Source organism: Mustela nivalis (genome assembly GCF_964662115.1).
Source record: "Mustela nivalis genome assembly, chromosome: 9".
Lineage (NCBI taxonomy): Eukaryota > Metazoa > Chordata > Mammalia > Carnivora > Mustelidae > Mustela > Mustela nivalis.
This window is the reverse complement of record NC_139028.1, coordinates 114892390-114905107: the sequence shown is the minus strand read 5'-3', so window position 1 is coordinate 114905107 and position 12718 is coordinate 114892390. Positions and strand designations below refer to the sequence as shown.

Genomic DNA, 12718 nt, shown 5'->3' with positions numbered 1-12718 from the left:
TGGTCTACTGTTACTTGGAAACAAGTCTTTATGTTTTACACAGAAAACTTCTGAATCCCAGACCTAGCAGAATGAAATCCCTCTTTCCCTGACCTCATGAGCCCTAATGCAAAGGTAACAGCAAAAAACCCCTAAATCCAGAAGACAAGTTACAAGATTCCTTTCAGGTTGCCCTCCCTAGTATATTAACTATTTCAACTAAACTTTGATCCTGGACCGTGAGCACGCCTGGGCCATCTTTAATAATCATTTCCATATTCCTGCAGGCTCTGCCTAGAAAACCAGGACTTTTTGAGGCATGAAGCACTTCTCTACCAAGCATTTTCATCCTAACCTAAGGATCATGATCCAAATCCCAGAGTTGGGACTCAGAAAGACCCTTTAAAACTCACACCCAGGAAGCTCCCCCACGAAGATCCCCTTTGCCAAGTCTCCAGATGCCTCTCACCCTCCCCCAAACTGATTTCCTTTGCAGACGTTTTATTTACTTCAAGTTGCTATGGCATCCTATTCTGAAGCCTCCTGTTCAACACCGCCCAGCCCAGCGTGGGGGTGAAGAGGCGGTGCGGTGCCACGTGGGACTAGGCTCTGGTAGGGGCTCCTAATCTCCCTAGGGTGAAAAATTCAGGTCCATTCAACGTGTGTGTTAGGGAGTGCATAGTTCCCCTCCCCCACGTCATACTGCCGAGGAGTAGGACTCTGCCCATTTCCTCTGCCGGAGAGCACTGAGCTGTCCACAAACAGGGACTTTCCACTTTCAGCAAAACAGACCGCACAGAAAGATCTGCGATTGTCTGAGGAGGAAAGGAACCTAACTGCTCACCAAAAGCAGTCTCCTTCTACCTGCACGATTTTTTGTGTGGGGGACAGGGAAAGGTAGGTGGAGAAACTGCCTCTGCGTGGGGGTGGAGGGGGGCAGCTGTTCACGTATATACCGCTCACTTGCTGGGGTCCGTGTGGGTGTGGAGGGAAATGCAGATTTCCTTCCAACCCTTATTTTGTTGGGGCCATACAACCAAGCTCACCCCACTTCATCAAAAAAGGCAGACTCCAGATGAGGCCCTCTAAGAAACCATATAAAGAAGCCACCACCCTTCACCAGAGGGGGTTTGGGACGGGGAGCGGAGAGCGGGGGTGGAGTGCGGAAAGGCTGACGCCTATCTAGGCTCCTGGCATTCGGGAGAACATTCAAACACAAGCCCACACCCCACACATCACAGGAAGGGGAAGAGAACGGCGGGCGTCTGGGCAGAGAAGGGAAAAGGATTCCCCAAAGCCCAGCGACCCAATTCAAAAGCAGAGCCCACCAGGACAGGGAACAAGTGCGGTGAGGGCTCCCGGGCTCCCGCAGCACTGAGTAACCTGAGCATTGTCCGGGACCCGCCCGGCAGGCTGCTCTTCTACCTCTCGGCCGAGACAAAGTCCCTACAATTACACACACCCCGAGTCAGAAAGGGTTTGCCGCCCGCCCGCCTGACCTTGCGTTTCTCGTCGCTCTGGAGCTGCCGAGGCTCTTGGTTGAAGTTTTCCCAGCGTCTTTGTTTTGTTTTCTGTATTGGAAGTTGTGCTGAAGGAGTTAGGTTTTCTCCCTCTAGGAAAATACCAATTTACTTGAAAATTCTGGAATCTCCCAAAGTACATCAGGCAGGGCAGTCCGGTTATAACCCTTCAGGCTACCCGGAGGGAGCAGCGTGTCGTGTTCTGAGCTCCTTCTCGAGCCCTTCAGCTCAGCCGCGGCTTCCTGTGCCTGCGAACAATGCTGCTGCGTCACCCACATGCAGCTCCCAGAAATGCTTTGCAACGGAAGATGGCAGGAGGGGGAGCTGAGCTCGAGTGAGCGAGCCAGGCAGAGGGCCCAGCCGTCCTGCTGCAGAGTCGGGAGGGGGTGTGCTCGGCGAGGGCTGTCGGCCCCGTGATTGGAGGAAAGGCTGCCCAGGAGGCGAGCTAGGCCGCGCCCCCGCCTCCTCCCTCCCACCACCACTGCAATAGGAGAACCCAAGGCCGGCCCCAGAGGGCTCCCTCCGGCCGACTTCGGAAGGCGCCAGCGAAAGGAAAGGCTTTAACCCGTTCTGCATCTGCGCCCGTGAGTGTCCTTGCCTCCGTCCACACCCTTCAACGCAGGGTCACCTCTTACTGTTACAGCAGCACTCTTTCCCGGGGAGCAAACACACACGACCGTCCCCCCTGCTCTTCAGGCAAACAGGAAGTCGCCCGAAGTTCAGCCTGTCCAAGAGCCAGGCACCCGGGCTGAGCTCCTCTGAGCCCCCTTTCTGCCGGCACACCCGCCTGCTTCACCTGCCCTCAGTGCTGCTCTCCCAAGTCCAGAATTCACAACGAACATACGTGTTTCCAGAAAAACCTTCAGGAACAACACATTTCAACCAATATTGAGATATTCAACACATATGTCTGTTTAATATCAACTATTTCTACAACAGATGCCTGCCTCTGGTTGCGACTGGGCACTCCACCACCGAACAGCAATGCCTAGGCAGCTAGTGCTTCTAGCAGTTCCATCACGACCAAGTCCAGCGAGCTGAGGCTCAATCTCAGGTCCAGGTGCTTTACTCTCCTGCCACGGAACCAGCACAAGGAGCCACTGAATCTGTCTGCCAACTCCATTACCCACCAGTCTCCTCGGACTCTCCAGGACACCAGCACTCCTGCACATTTCCTATTCTAGTCGTTTGTTTTGCCTGCCCCATTCCTGATGTCCCCTGGATGAAGCAGGCGACCCTGCATCTTATCAGACACCTCAACCACGCCACTTCTGACAGCCCCTTGAATGATGTGTGTCACACACTCTCCATGCACTGATCACGGTTAGGGAGAAGCTCAGACTGAACACACTCTCTCTCAGGCTACAGTATCTTTTGGATCCAGATTTATGTAATTTTTAGACTCTCATAAATGTAACTTGGCTTTTTCAGGAATTACAGATGCTGCTTTGAAAGCCCTCAGGCCACTGGGAACCTAGCTAGGAAACACTCTTATTTATTTTCAGGACAGTTGTCTCAGTGAGTTTCTGGTGCAGAGTCAGAGGCTAATGGGCTTTATGGGGTCTAGGCCAGGGGCTACAATATGGGCTTTATGGGGTCTAGGCCAGGGGCTACTACATATTCACAGTAGTTTACCAAGGAAAGGTGGGAGTTCTGTGCTTTTTGGTAGAGCTCTTCCTTGAAAAGGTTCTATGATCATCTTAATCCTGAACCTCTAGTCTGCATTTTATCTTAAGACTCAAAGACCAAGTGTCATCAGCCTATTATGTTTGACAAACTTTCCTTGATGGTGTGGGAGGTCTTCTTAGAAAATCCTTGTTTTGGTCTTGGTCCTATCTAACCTAGAGGGATGTTGTAGCAAGTGAAAACCCTAAAGGTCACCAGGAAAGGACAAAAACCAGATACGATACTGGGGAACTCACTCCAAGTAAGTTTCCAAATCATTAATTAAACAAGGCCGATTTTTCCTATTAATTTAGAATAAGATAGGCAATAAAGATCAGAATTAGTTAAGAACCTGAAATGTAATACAAGAATGTAATAAAAACACTTTGAAGAATTACATGCATTTTAATCTAACCTTATATGTCTTGTAGCTGTTAAATTATTTAAAACTTTCTATTTAAGGGTGCCTGGCTGCTCAGTCAGTAGAGCATGAGACTCAATCTTGGGGTAGTGAGTTCAAGCCCCATAGTGGGTGGAGAGTTTACTTAAAAAAAAAAAAAAATAGTAAGTATAAGTAAACAAAATAAAACTTTCCACTTATTAACAATGTGTGAATTATTACAAATAACAGTAAAAACTGCAAATGGAGTTTTATTTATAGAGGCTGCCTTCTCCCCCCTCATCTAGTTTTATTAAAGATTAAGATCCAATACAGGGTCCTCTACCAGTTCTCTTTAACTAGCATCAGAGTCACCCCCAAAGTGTCAGATGAAGCAAACTTGTGATTAGTGGCTATACTTATCTGAAACCATGACTCTCTGCTTTCAGTTCCAGCACACTCCTGAGATGGAGCCGACTGTAAATTTTTAGATCATGGTTGCAAAATGTTAGCATCTCAGATCAGAGCAGCAGTAGTAGTCTATGCACCACAAAGAACAACTCTGGAATTTATAAGTTGAGAGCCATTTATATAATGTTGGCAATGAATCTGTATCATCTAACAGGAAAGTTTATTAACTTTCTATTTTTTATTTAAGAGCTCACCTGAAATTTTTATTTTATTTAAAGATTTAATTTATTCATTTCACACAGAGAGCATGCATATAAAGCAAGGTGGGTGGGAGAGGGAGAGGCAGGCTCTCTGCTGCGCATGGAGCCTGATAGGGGCTCAATCCCAGGAACCTGAGATCATGAACTGAGCAGAAGGCACATGTTTAACTGAGTGAGCCACCCAGGCGAGGCTAACTTTTTATTTTTATTTATTTATTTCTTGAAGTGGGCTCCATGCCCAGCATGGAGTTCAATGTGGGGCCTGAACTCATGACCCTGAGATCAAGAGTCAAGATGCTTCACTGACTAAACCACCCGGGCCCCTTATTTATTTATTTTTAAGTAATCTCCCTACCTAACGTGGGGCACAAACTCACGGCCCCAAGATCAAGAGTCACATGTTCCTTCTATTGAGCCAGCCAGGTGCCCCTTAACTCTTGAATTAGGAAGACTGGCACCTCCTTCCCTCAGGCCAGGATCCACCCACTACACCCAGTGCTCACTCGGCACCCTACACCACGCACAGCGCCTGTAAAACCTAGAACGCGCTGACTTTCTCAGCCCATTTAAATGGCTGCTCCAACACTGACCTGTATTCCCCCTGAGGGCTTGATCCATAGCACGCCGTATTTACTCCAACACTCAGCCTGCTTCCTGGCACAGAGTAGGCAGGCATTATTCGGAGAAGTGGAATAAATGAATTTCATAGATTTGTAACATCTAATTTTGTTTTCTCTAACAGTGATATGGCTTATTAAGTACTCTACTAATATTATCATCAATTTTCAGAATAGCTCCACTGAGGTGGATGTTATTTTAGAGAAAATAGGCTTTCATATATCTAGTATCTTGACCGAAAGTCACATGTTTGCTAAGCTCATCAAAATAGCTTAGAGAAACCAAGAAAGTAAATATTTAGTAATATAATATATACTATATATATATTTACTAAATATATGTATTTAGTAAATACATATATTTAGTAATATAATATAAAGTAAATATTCAGTTAAACACTGAATTTGTTTCACTGAGTTGGGTAGCCAAATACACTGATACACTAAAAATCTTTTACTTATATACGTATATTAAGAGCTCCTTTATAACCAAAATAAATACAAACAACACAGTAAAGTCCGATTAAAAACTTAGTCTTCCAGCTGACGCCCACCACATTGCTGTGACCCACTGGCAGCAGATGGCATGTCCCTCTCTCCAGCACCCCTGCGATGCACATACAAAAGAAACTTTTTCTCACATTAATGGGAGTGTACTATACACACTGCACCAGGTTCTGTCTCTAGTCAACATCTATCAAGCACAAGACTTCCCAGTTTCAGAGATGCGAAGTATCTCACAGTGCGAGAGAACTCCATTCTACTTTTAGGAGTCCAAGTCAACGTACCTCCCAGACACACTACTGACTACTTTTCCCTGATCTTTTACCAATAAGTCAACACTTTTTAATGCCCCCTTTTAAATCAAACCCCCTTCCAATTTTATATTCTACAATCTTTCTTCAACAACGTGGAATTTAATGTTTGGAATCTTCAAAGCCCTTTCCCACCATCACGAGAAAGGACTTTTCTCTCAGGGATACAGAATTACGGATCTTTCATCTTATCACTTCTACTCTCATCCCCGCTGCTGGGTCTTCGTGAGAGCCACACAGGCTGCACCAAGAAGCAATCCCTCTCTTTGCAGGAAGAGTAAATTCCAGGCTTGCTGTCGTCCTCCACTGCAGCACAGGCCTCTATGCTACCAGCTCCAAGTTCTCGAGCACTGCAGTCTCCAGCTGTGCGGGAGTGGCACCTACCCAATCCAGTGCTTCTTTTCTTTTTGGTGACGTTCAGATTCTCAAAGTATTCAGGCTCTAAATTCACTATTGTCTGAAGCTCAGACTAAACATAAACGGTCAAACGCAGGCATGATTATCCACATGACCTTAAGTGAAAACTACCTGCAGAGCTGGGGTCTCAGCCTGCCGTCTTCTGCAATCAGCTTTACTTTAACTACGGTTATCAGGGCAAACAAGACAAGGTGTGGACAAGCCCCTGCAGGAATAATCAAACGCCGTCACCCCGCAGGTAGGTCGTCCTGGTGGCCACTTCCTCCTCATGCTCTGGTCTCTACACCACTCTACCTTAGCCAGTGATGGCAACCATGTTTTTCATGATTCCTGACAAACAGAAGGAAGCTCTCCCTAGACTCTTTCCATAATGCTCAGAGCCCTCTTTAGAGATCTTTTTGACTCATTCCCTTTCTTCCTGCCTCCTTTCACTCTGCTTAGATATTTGACACAAATTTTTCTATATTTTCCTCTACCACTCTGCCTCCTCAAATATCTTTAACTACTTTAGTTAAGGGAGCATCTGTATTTCTATCATGACACCTGACCCTTTACAACTGACCAGTGGATTATAATATGGCTTCCGACAACTGGATTCAATGAAGTCAAACCCCCTATTCTTTTTCATGATTCAGAAATATAGATACCCAGACCAAAAGAATGTCAGTGAGATATAAACTTAGAAATCTTTCTTTTTAGGGATCCTATACGCAAGTTAATTAATTTAATGTTTCCTACAGGTATCTATGATGGAATAGCTACATACAAAAGAAACTTCTGAGGGAAAAAGGTAAAGATGCTATAATCAAACTCTCAGGAAAGTATAAAAATGTATGTCCTATCACAATGGAAAAGAAAAAATTTAAATGTCTGTTGCTCACTTTAGGGTGGAAAGTGAATTTAGAATCTAGTTTGTGGGGCGCCTGGGTGGCTCAGTGGGTTAAAGCCTCTGCCTTCGGCTCAGGTCATGATCCCAGGGTCCTGGGATCGAGCCCCACATTGGGCTCTCTGCTCAGCAGGGAGCCTGCTTTCCTTCCTCTCTCTCTGTCTACTTGTGATCTCTCTCTGTCAAATAAATAAATAAAATCTTAAAAAAAAAAAAGAATCTAGTTTGTGAGTCTGGGAAAGTATGGTTAAGTTTGTTTTGCAGCATATTAATCATTATAGAAACAAGACCACACCTACCTAGACCTCTGCCATTTCCTCCCCTAAATATAAGCAACAATGATACCACCTGTCTCTTCTAGAACAAACCTTGTAAAACCAAACTACAAAACCAACTGTCCCACTTCTGTCACTACTGGAGATGACCAACCTCACCAGGTTACCACTCTTTTCTGCCTCTAGTCTTTTACCCTTTCACTGATGCCTAAACAGTAAGATACAATTAAAAAGTTTATCATAAAAAGAAAAAGCAGGAGAAAGAAAAGTTCAGGTCCTATCCCAGATTACAGAATTCTTTCCTGAGGTGGTTGGCAGAAGTGGCCAAGGAAAAATGTGAATCAGGAAATCAGAAATGGAACAGACATACTAATAAGATATTAAGCCCATCTTCCTTAGGGCCACATAAAATTATTCAATATAAATACTTCTGTGGCTTAAAATAATCTGTATGACAAATTTTGAAAATAAACACTTATTTACCAATAGCGAACCAGCTTTCTAATTCACATATCCATGCCCTGCATCCAAACTGTAGCTCCAAATGATGACTTACAAAGAAAATTGATATTCCCAGCCTGTACAGTTTTTGGGGTTTATGGTAATGGTTACTTGTGAGGAAAGACTTAAAGGAACTTCCTCCAGTTTAGACAGTTGAGACCCCTGAGAAGCTCATTTCTTTGAGACTAATACATGAAGGGTGGGACAGCTCTGAAAAATCACTAATACTGGGAGATCTCTTGAAAAAGAAAAATATATAACATGAAGAAACCTGATCTAGCAATCAGATAGGTTATGTCTGTCTTTTTTTTTTTTTTTTTTAAAACCTCTATGCTCAATGTGCGACTGATCTCACTACCCAGAGATCAAGAGGCGCATGCTCCACTGAGAGAGCCAGCCAGGCGCCACGGGACAGATTATGTTTATTTACAATGACACTTCCTCAGAAGCTGTCCAATGGGTTTTAAAAATTTAAATCTTAAAAGTAGATAAAAATGAAACTAAGTATGCGAAAGCTACTCAACATCAACCAGTGGAAAAGAGCTTCTTCCTTATCTGCTTGGGGTGAGACTGCTAGAGATTGTTATTGGCCATTTTTATTCTGAAACAGGCCTCTTCATCTGCAGGTAACTTGTTTAAATAGTATTTCCTAATACTATTACTTAGTATTAAAAACGAAGAGTCTCCTTTATTTTTAGAATGAATCTGAAATCTGTGTTTTTTAGGACTAAATTTAAGTCCTAATTGAACATATAAATGTTAGTATTTCAACAGCAGGGACCTAACCTCACTTTAGGAATTCTAACACTGTACAGCACACACACGCACCAGTAAATATTAATTTCTTTCTGAATGAAACAGATTACCCAGAATTCCTGTACTTTCTAAGAAATGCGAAGCTGCTTTCCCGAGCCAGATGAGTGGCTCCCATGCCACATAACCCACCCTTACCTTCACGTCGGCAATAAGAGCATCTTCATCTTCTATCCCTGTGGGGACACACTTCTTGTGCAGTGGCAGAGACTCCAACTTATCTACAAGACAGCGGAGGCCTTCAAGCTCAAAATGGGTCAGATGCACCTGCCTGTCCTTTCGAGGACTACACTGGGGATCCCACACTTGGCCGTTATGGGAGGCCCGGCTAGAGTCAGAGGAGTCCCCTGACAAGGTTTTCTTCAGACTTGGAAGACTCCGGCAGCTTTTGCCCAGTCCGTCATAATCCAGGTTGACCCCATTGGCTACGGGGCTCGTGAGGACAGAACGCCTATTGCTCAGGCGCCTTGGTTCTCGATCCACAGCTTCTTCATCCCCATTTCCAGATTCCAACCCATTTAACTCCAAATCTGCCAGTAAAAAAAAAAAAGAACAAGCCACTTGACCATGTGATCAACGAGAGAAACAGGCGGCATGGGAGGGACCCTGGGGTTATAAATGACAAAGCTGGGACATTTTTTTTAAGATTTTATTTATTTGACAGAGAGACCACAAGTGGCAGAGAGTCGGGCAGAGAGGGGGGCGAAGCAGGCTCCCTGCTGAGCAGAGAGCCCGGTGCAGGGCTCTATCCCAGGACCCTGAGATCATGACCCGAGCCGAAGGCAATGGCTTAATCACTGAGCCACCCAGGCACCCAAAGCTGGGACATTTTAAAATGGTCTCTCCTTATCCCAGCTATGGCCACTTGTTGAAAATCGTAGTTACAGGTAAGAACAGGATCCGGAGTTAGTGGGACAGCTAAGGCAATGATCAACTGATTTTTCAAAAGATTGAAGAGTCCATGAACTGTGTGCTAGAAACAAGTCAGCTGACAATGGCTATAAATTAATTCCAAGTCCAGACTAAAACTTGGGGTTATAATTTCATTAACTTTTTATTTCATTTTATTTATTTATTTGACATAAACAGAGCACAAGCAGGGGGAGTGGCAGGCAGAGGGAGAAGCAAGCTCTTCACTGAGCAGAGAGCCCAATGTGGGGCTCAGTCCCAGGACCCTGGGATCATGATCTGAGCCAAATGTAGACATTTAACCGAGCCACCCAGGTGCCCCTTCATTAACTTTTTAAAAAGCAGACAGTACGAAGCACATACAGTTTTTTTGTTTTGTTTTGTTTTTAAATTTATTTATTTGACAAAGAGAGACCACAAGCAGGCAGAGAGGCAGGCAGAAAGAGAGAGGGAAGCAGGCTCCCTGCTGAGCAGAGACCCCCCCGATATGGGACTCGATCCCAGGACCCTGAGATCATGACCCAAGCTGAAGGCAGAGGGCCAACACAATGAGCCACCCAGGTGCCTGCACATACAGTTTTGTTAAAAGTTTTGGTTATGGGGTGCCTGGATTACCGCTCTCTCTGCCTGCCTCTCTGCCTACTTGTAATCTCTCTCTCTGTGTCAAATAAATAAAATCTTAAAAAAAAAAAAAGCTTTAAAGTTTTGGTCATAAAACTAAACTATGGAATTGAAATCTCAAATATGGGGACCCCTGGGTGGCTCAGTTGGTTGAGCGACTGCCTTCGGCTCAGGTCATGATCCCAGCGTCCTGGGATCGAGTCCCACATCGGGCTCCTTGCTCAGCAGGGAGCCTGCTTCTCCCTCTGCCTCTGCCTGCCATTCTGTCTGCCTGTGCTCGCTCTCTCTCCCTCTCTCTCTGACAAATAAATAAAATCTTAAAAAAAAAAAAAAAGAAAGAAAGAAATCTCAAATATGGCTAACAAAACAAAGCAAGTGTTTTTAAAAAGATTTTGATAGGGACACCTGGGTGGCTCAGTAGGTTAAAGCCTCTGCCTTCGGCTCAGGTCATGATCCCAGGGTCCTGGAATCAAGCTCCATGTATGACTCTCTGCTCAGCAGGAAGCCTGTTTCCTCCTCTCTCTCTGCCTGCTTCTCTGCCTACTTGTAATCTCTGTCAAATAAATAAATAAAATCTTTTTTAAAAAAAGAAGATTTTGATAGTCAAAATAAAGATCTAATGAAGGAAAAACTGTTAACTGGTCCTTTATGAGGAAAGTAGTAGTAGAAACAGACTCTTCACTATACAGAACCATCCGAGGATCACCAGAGGGGTGGTGGGTGGGGGAGTGGGTGAAACAGGTGATGAGAATTAAGGAGCGTTCTTGCTGTGAGGAGCACCAGGCGCTCTATGGAAGAGCTGAATCACTATACTGTCCACCTGAAACTAATATTACACTGCCTGCTAACTGGGATTTAAGTAAAAACTTTTAAAAAAAAGTATAAAAATTAATTAGCCAATCCAAATAGGAAAACAAGTAATATGTTTATTAGTAATAATTTAGAAAATGTAAGATGGTACAAAGAAGTAGGTATTAGTCATCCCTTATCCCTCTAACCTTGGATAACAACTCAACAGCTGGTATTTTCTTTCCATCCTTTTTCCTTTCTTTTTTTATAGCGTCTATGTATTTATTTGAGAGAAAGAGGGCATGAGTAAGACGAGGGGCAGAGAGAGAGAGAGAGAGAGAAGCAGATTCCCTGCTGAGCAGGGAGCCCACTGCAGGGCTGGACACCAGGACCCTGAGAGATTAGATCCCAGGACCCTGAGATCACAACCTGATCCGAAGGCAGATGCTTATCTTACTGAACCACCCAGGCACCCCTGAATCTTTTTCACTGCATATGTGTATGACTATGATTGCGTTGGGATATGTGGCATATAAAATTAAATTCTGTATCCTGCTTTCATGTACTAGGTGATCATTTTTTATTTTCAAACAAGAATATAAACTATCCTCAAAGGAAAATGCTGAAGCAAAAAAAAATTATCTGGCTTAGATCGAAGATTCTGTGAAAGACATGACCATAGGATGTTACACTGTTGACTCCTCTATACCTCAAGGCATGAAACAACCTAAAAATGTATAACTAACAAAGTATCTTGCCATCCAATAAAATGGATGGCAAAATATAAGTTGAGGAAACATTAAAGCATAGAGGTTAAGGGTATAGATTTTAGAGACTTACCAACTTGACTAAAACTGTAGCTTTCACATTTATAAACTATAGGATCATGGACAGGTTTTTTAATTTCTTTGAAACTTAATGTCACCATCTGTAAAATGAGGATAATACCTACACCTACAGGTAATAACAGAATTTACTCCTTAGTAATGTGCCTGGAATACAGTTAAGAGTTAGCATGACGACATTTAGTTTTTATTGTACCAAAGACCATTCTTTAGATAATAAATATAGTAGAGAAGTGACTATCTTTCTTAAGGAGCTAAGTATTAACAATTCAGACAAAGAGGAGATCCAGATACTTCATGTTGCCTAGTAATTCATGTCTGGGTAGGGAGCTCAGCTGTAACCAATGTTCAACTCCAATGAATGAACTTGGTAGTTCCAAGCAGGTAGATGCATGTTCATGCAGGACACTTACCCATACTGAGGGACTCTTTTTGAAATTCCTTAGTTAGGTGGGAGCGGTTTGTTATGCAGTACACATAGCGCTCCAACACGTACCAACACATCTCGTAGTAGAATGGATAACGGAACTTATTTGGAACCTACATGGGAATAAAATAATGGGAAAAACAAGCTGGTAACAATTTTCAAGGAAAGAGAGTAAGACACACCGTATCACTGCAAAAATTAACCCAGGAAAAACACTCTCGTCAACACCTAGGGTGGCATTTGGAACAAGAACCTAAGTGGATCTGTCAACCTAAAAATTGTCGGTCTTGGGAAATGATCACCAAAATAAAGTTTCAGCACCACTAAGAAGGTATCTTGGGAAAGCATCAAAAGTAAGTTTTGGGACCGAGAGTAAAGTGTTAGAGTACAACACAATACACTTGAGAAAACTGCTTCAGTGTTCTTGGGATACAAAGGTCTGCCAAACAGTCCTACCTTTACGACAGTTCTAACCTGAATTAGAAGGCCACGGGATAAAGAATCTAATGGACAAGAGGACATGAGATGAAGCTATATGCTTTTATTACGTCCTTACCTATAGGACAGTATGATTAGAGAGACCCGTTCT

The 12718-nt window shown here is 43.8% G+C and overlaps 1 protein-coding gene and 1 long non-coding RNA gene across 8 annotated transcripts in view; one reads left to right on the top strand and one right to left on the bottom strand.

Moving 5' to 3' along the window:
- Positions 1-12718, bottom strand: part of KDM2A (lysine demethylase 2A) — a 114869-nt gene that overhangs the window by 14898 nt on the left and 87253 nt on the right. For all 7 annotated transcript variants that reach the window (XM_082748624.1, XM_082748625.1, XM_082748623.1 and 4 more), the window contains 2 exons: positions 12116-12242; positions 8677-9068 (listed from right to left, as the gene is read on the bottom strand). In XM_082748624.1, the coding sequence (XP_082604750.1) occupies positions 8677-9068; positions 12116-12242 (519 nt within the window). The remainder of the gene's footprint in view (positions 1-8676; positions 9069-12115; positions 12243-12718) is intronic.
- LOC309873308 lies at positions 558-3561 on the top strand. Its single transcript, XR_014316281.1, has 2 exons — positions 558-876; positions 2439-3561. It is a non-coding gene; the product is annotated as an uncharacterized lncRNA (long non-coding RNA).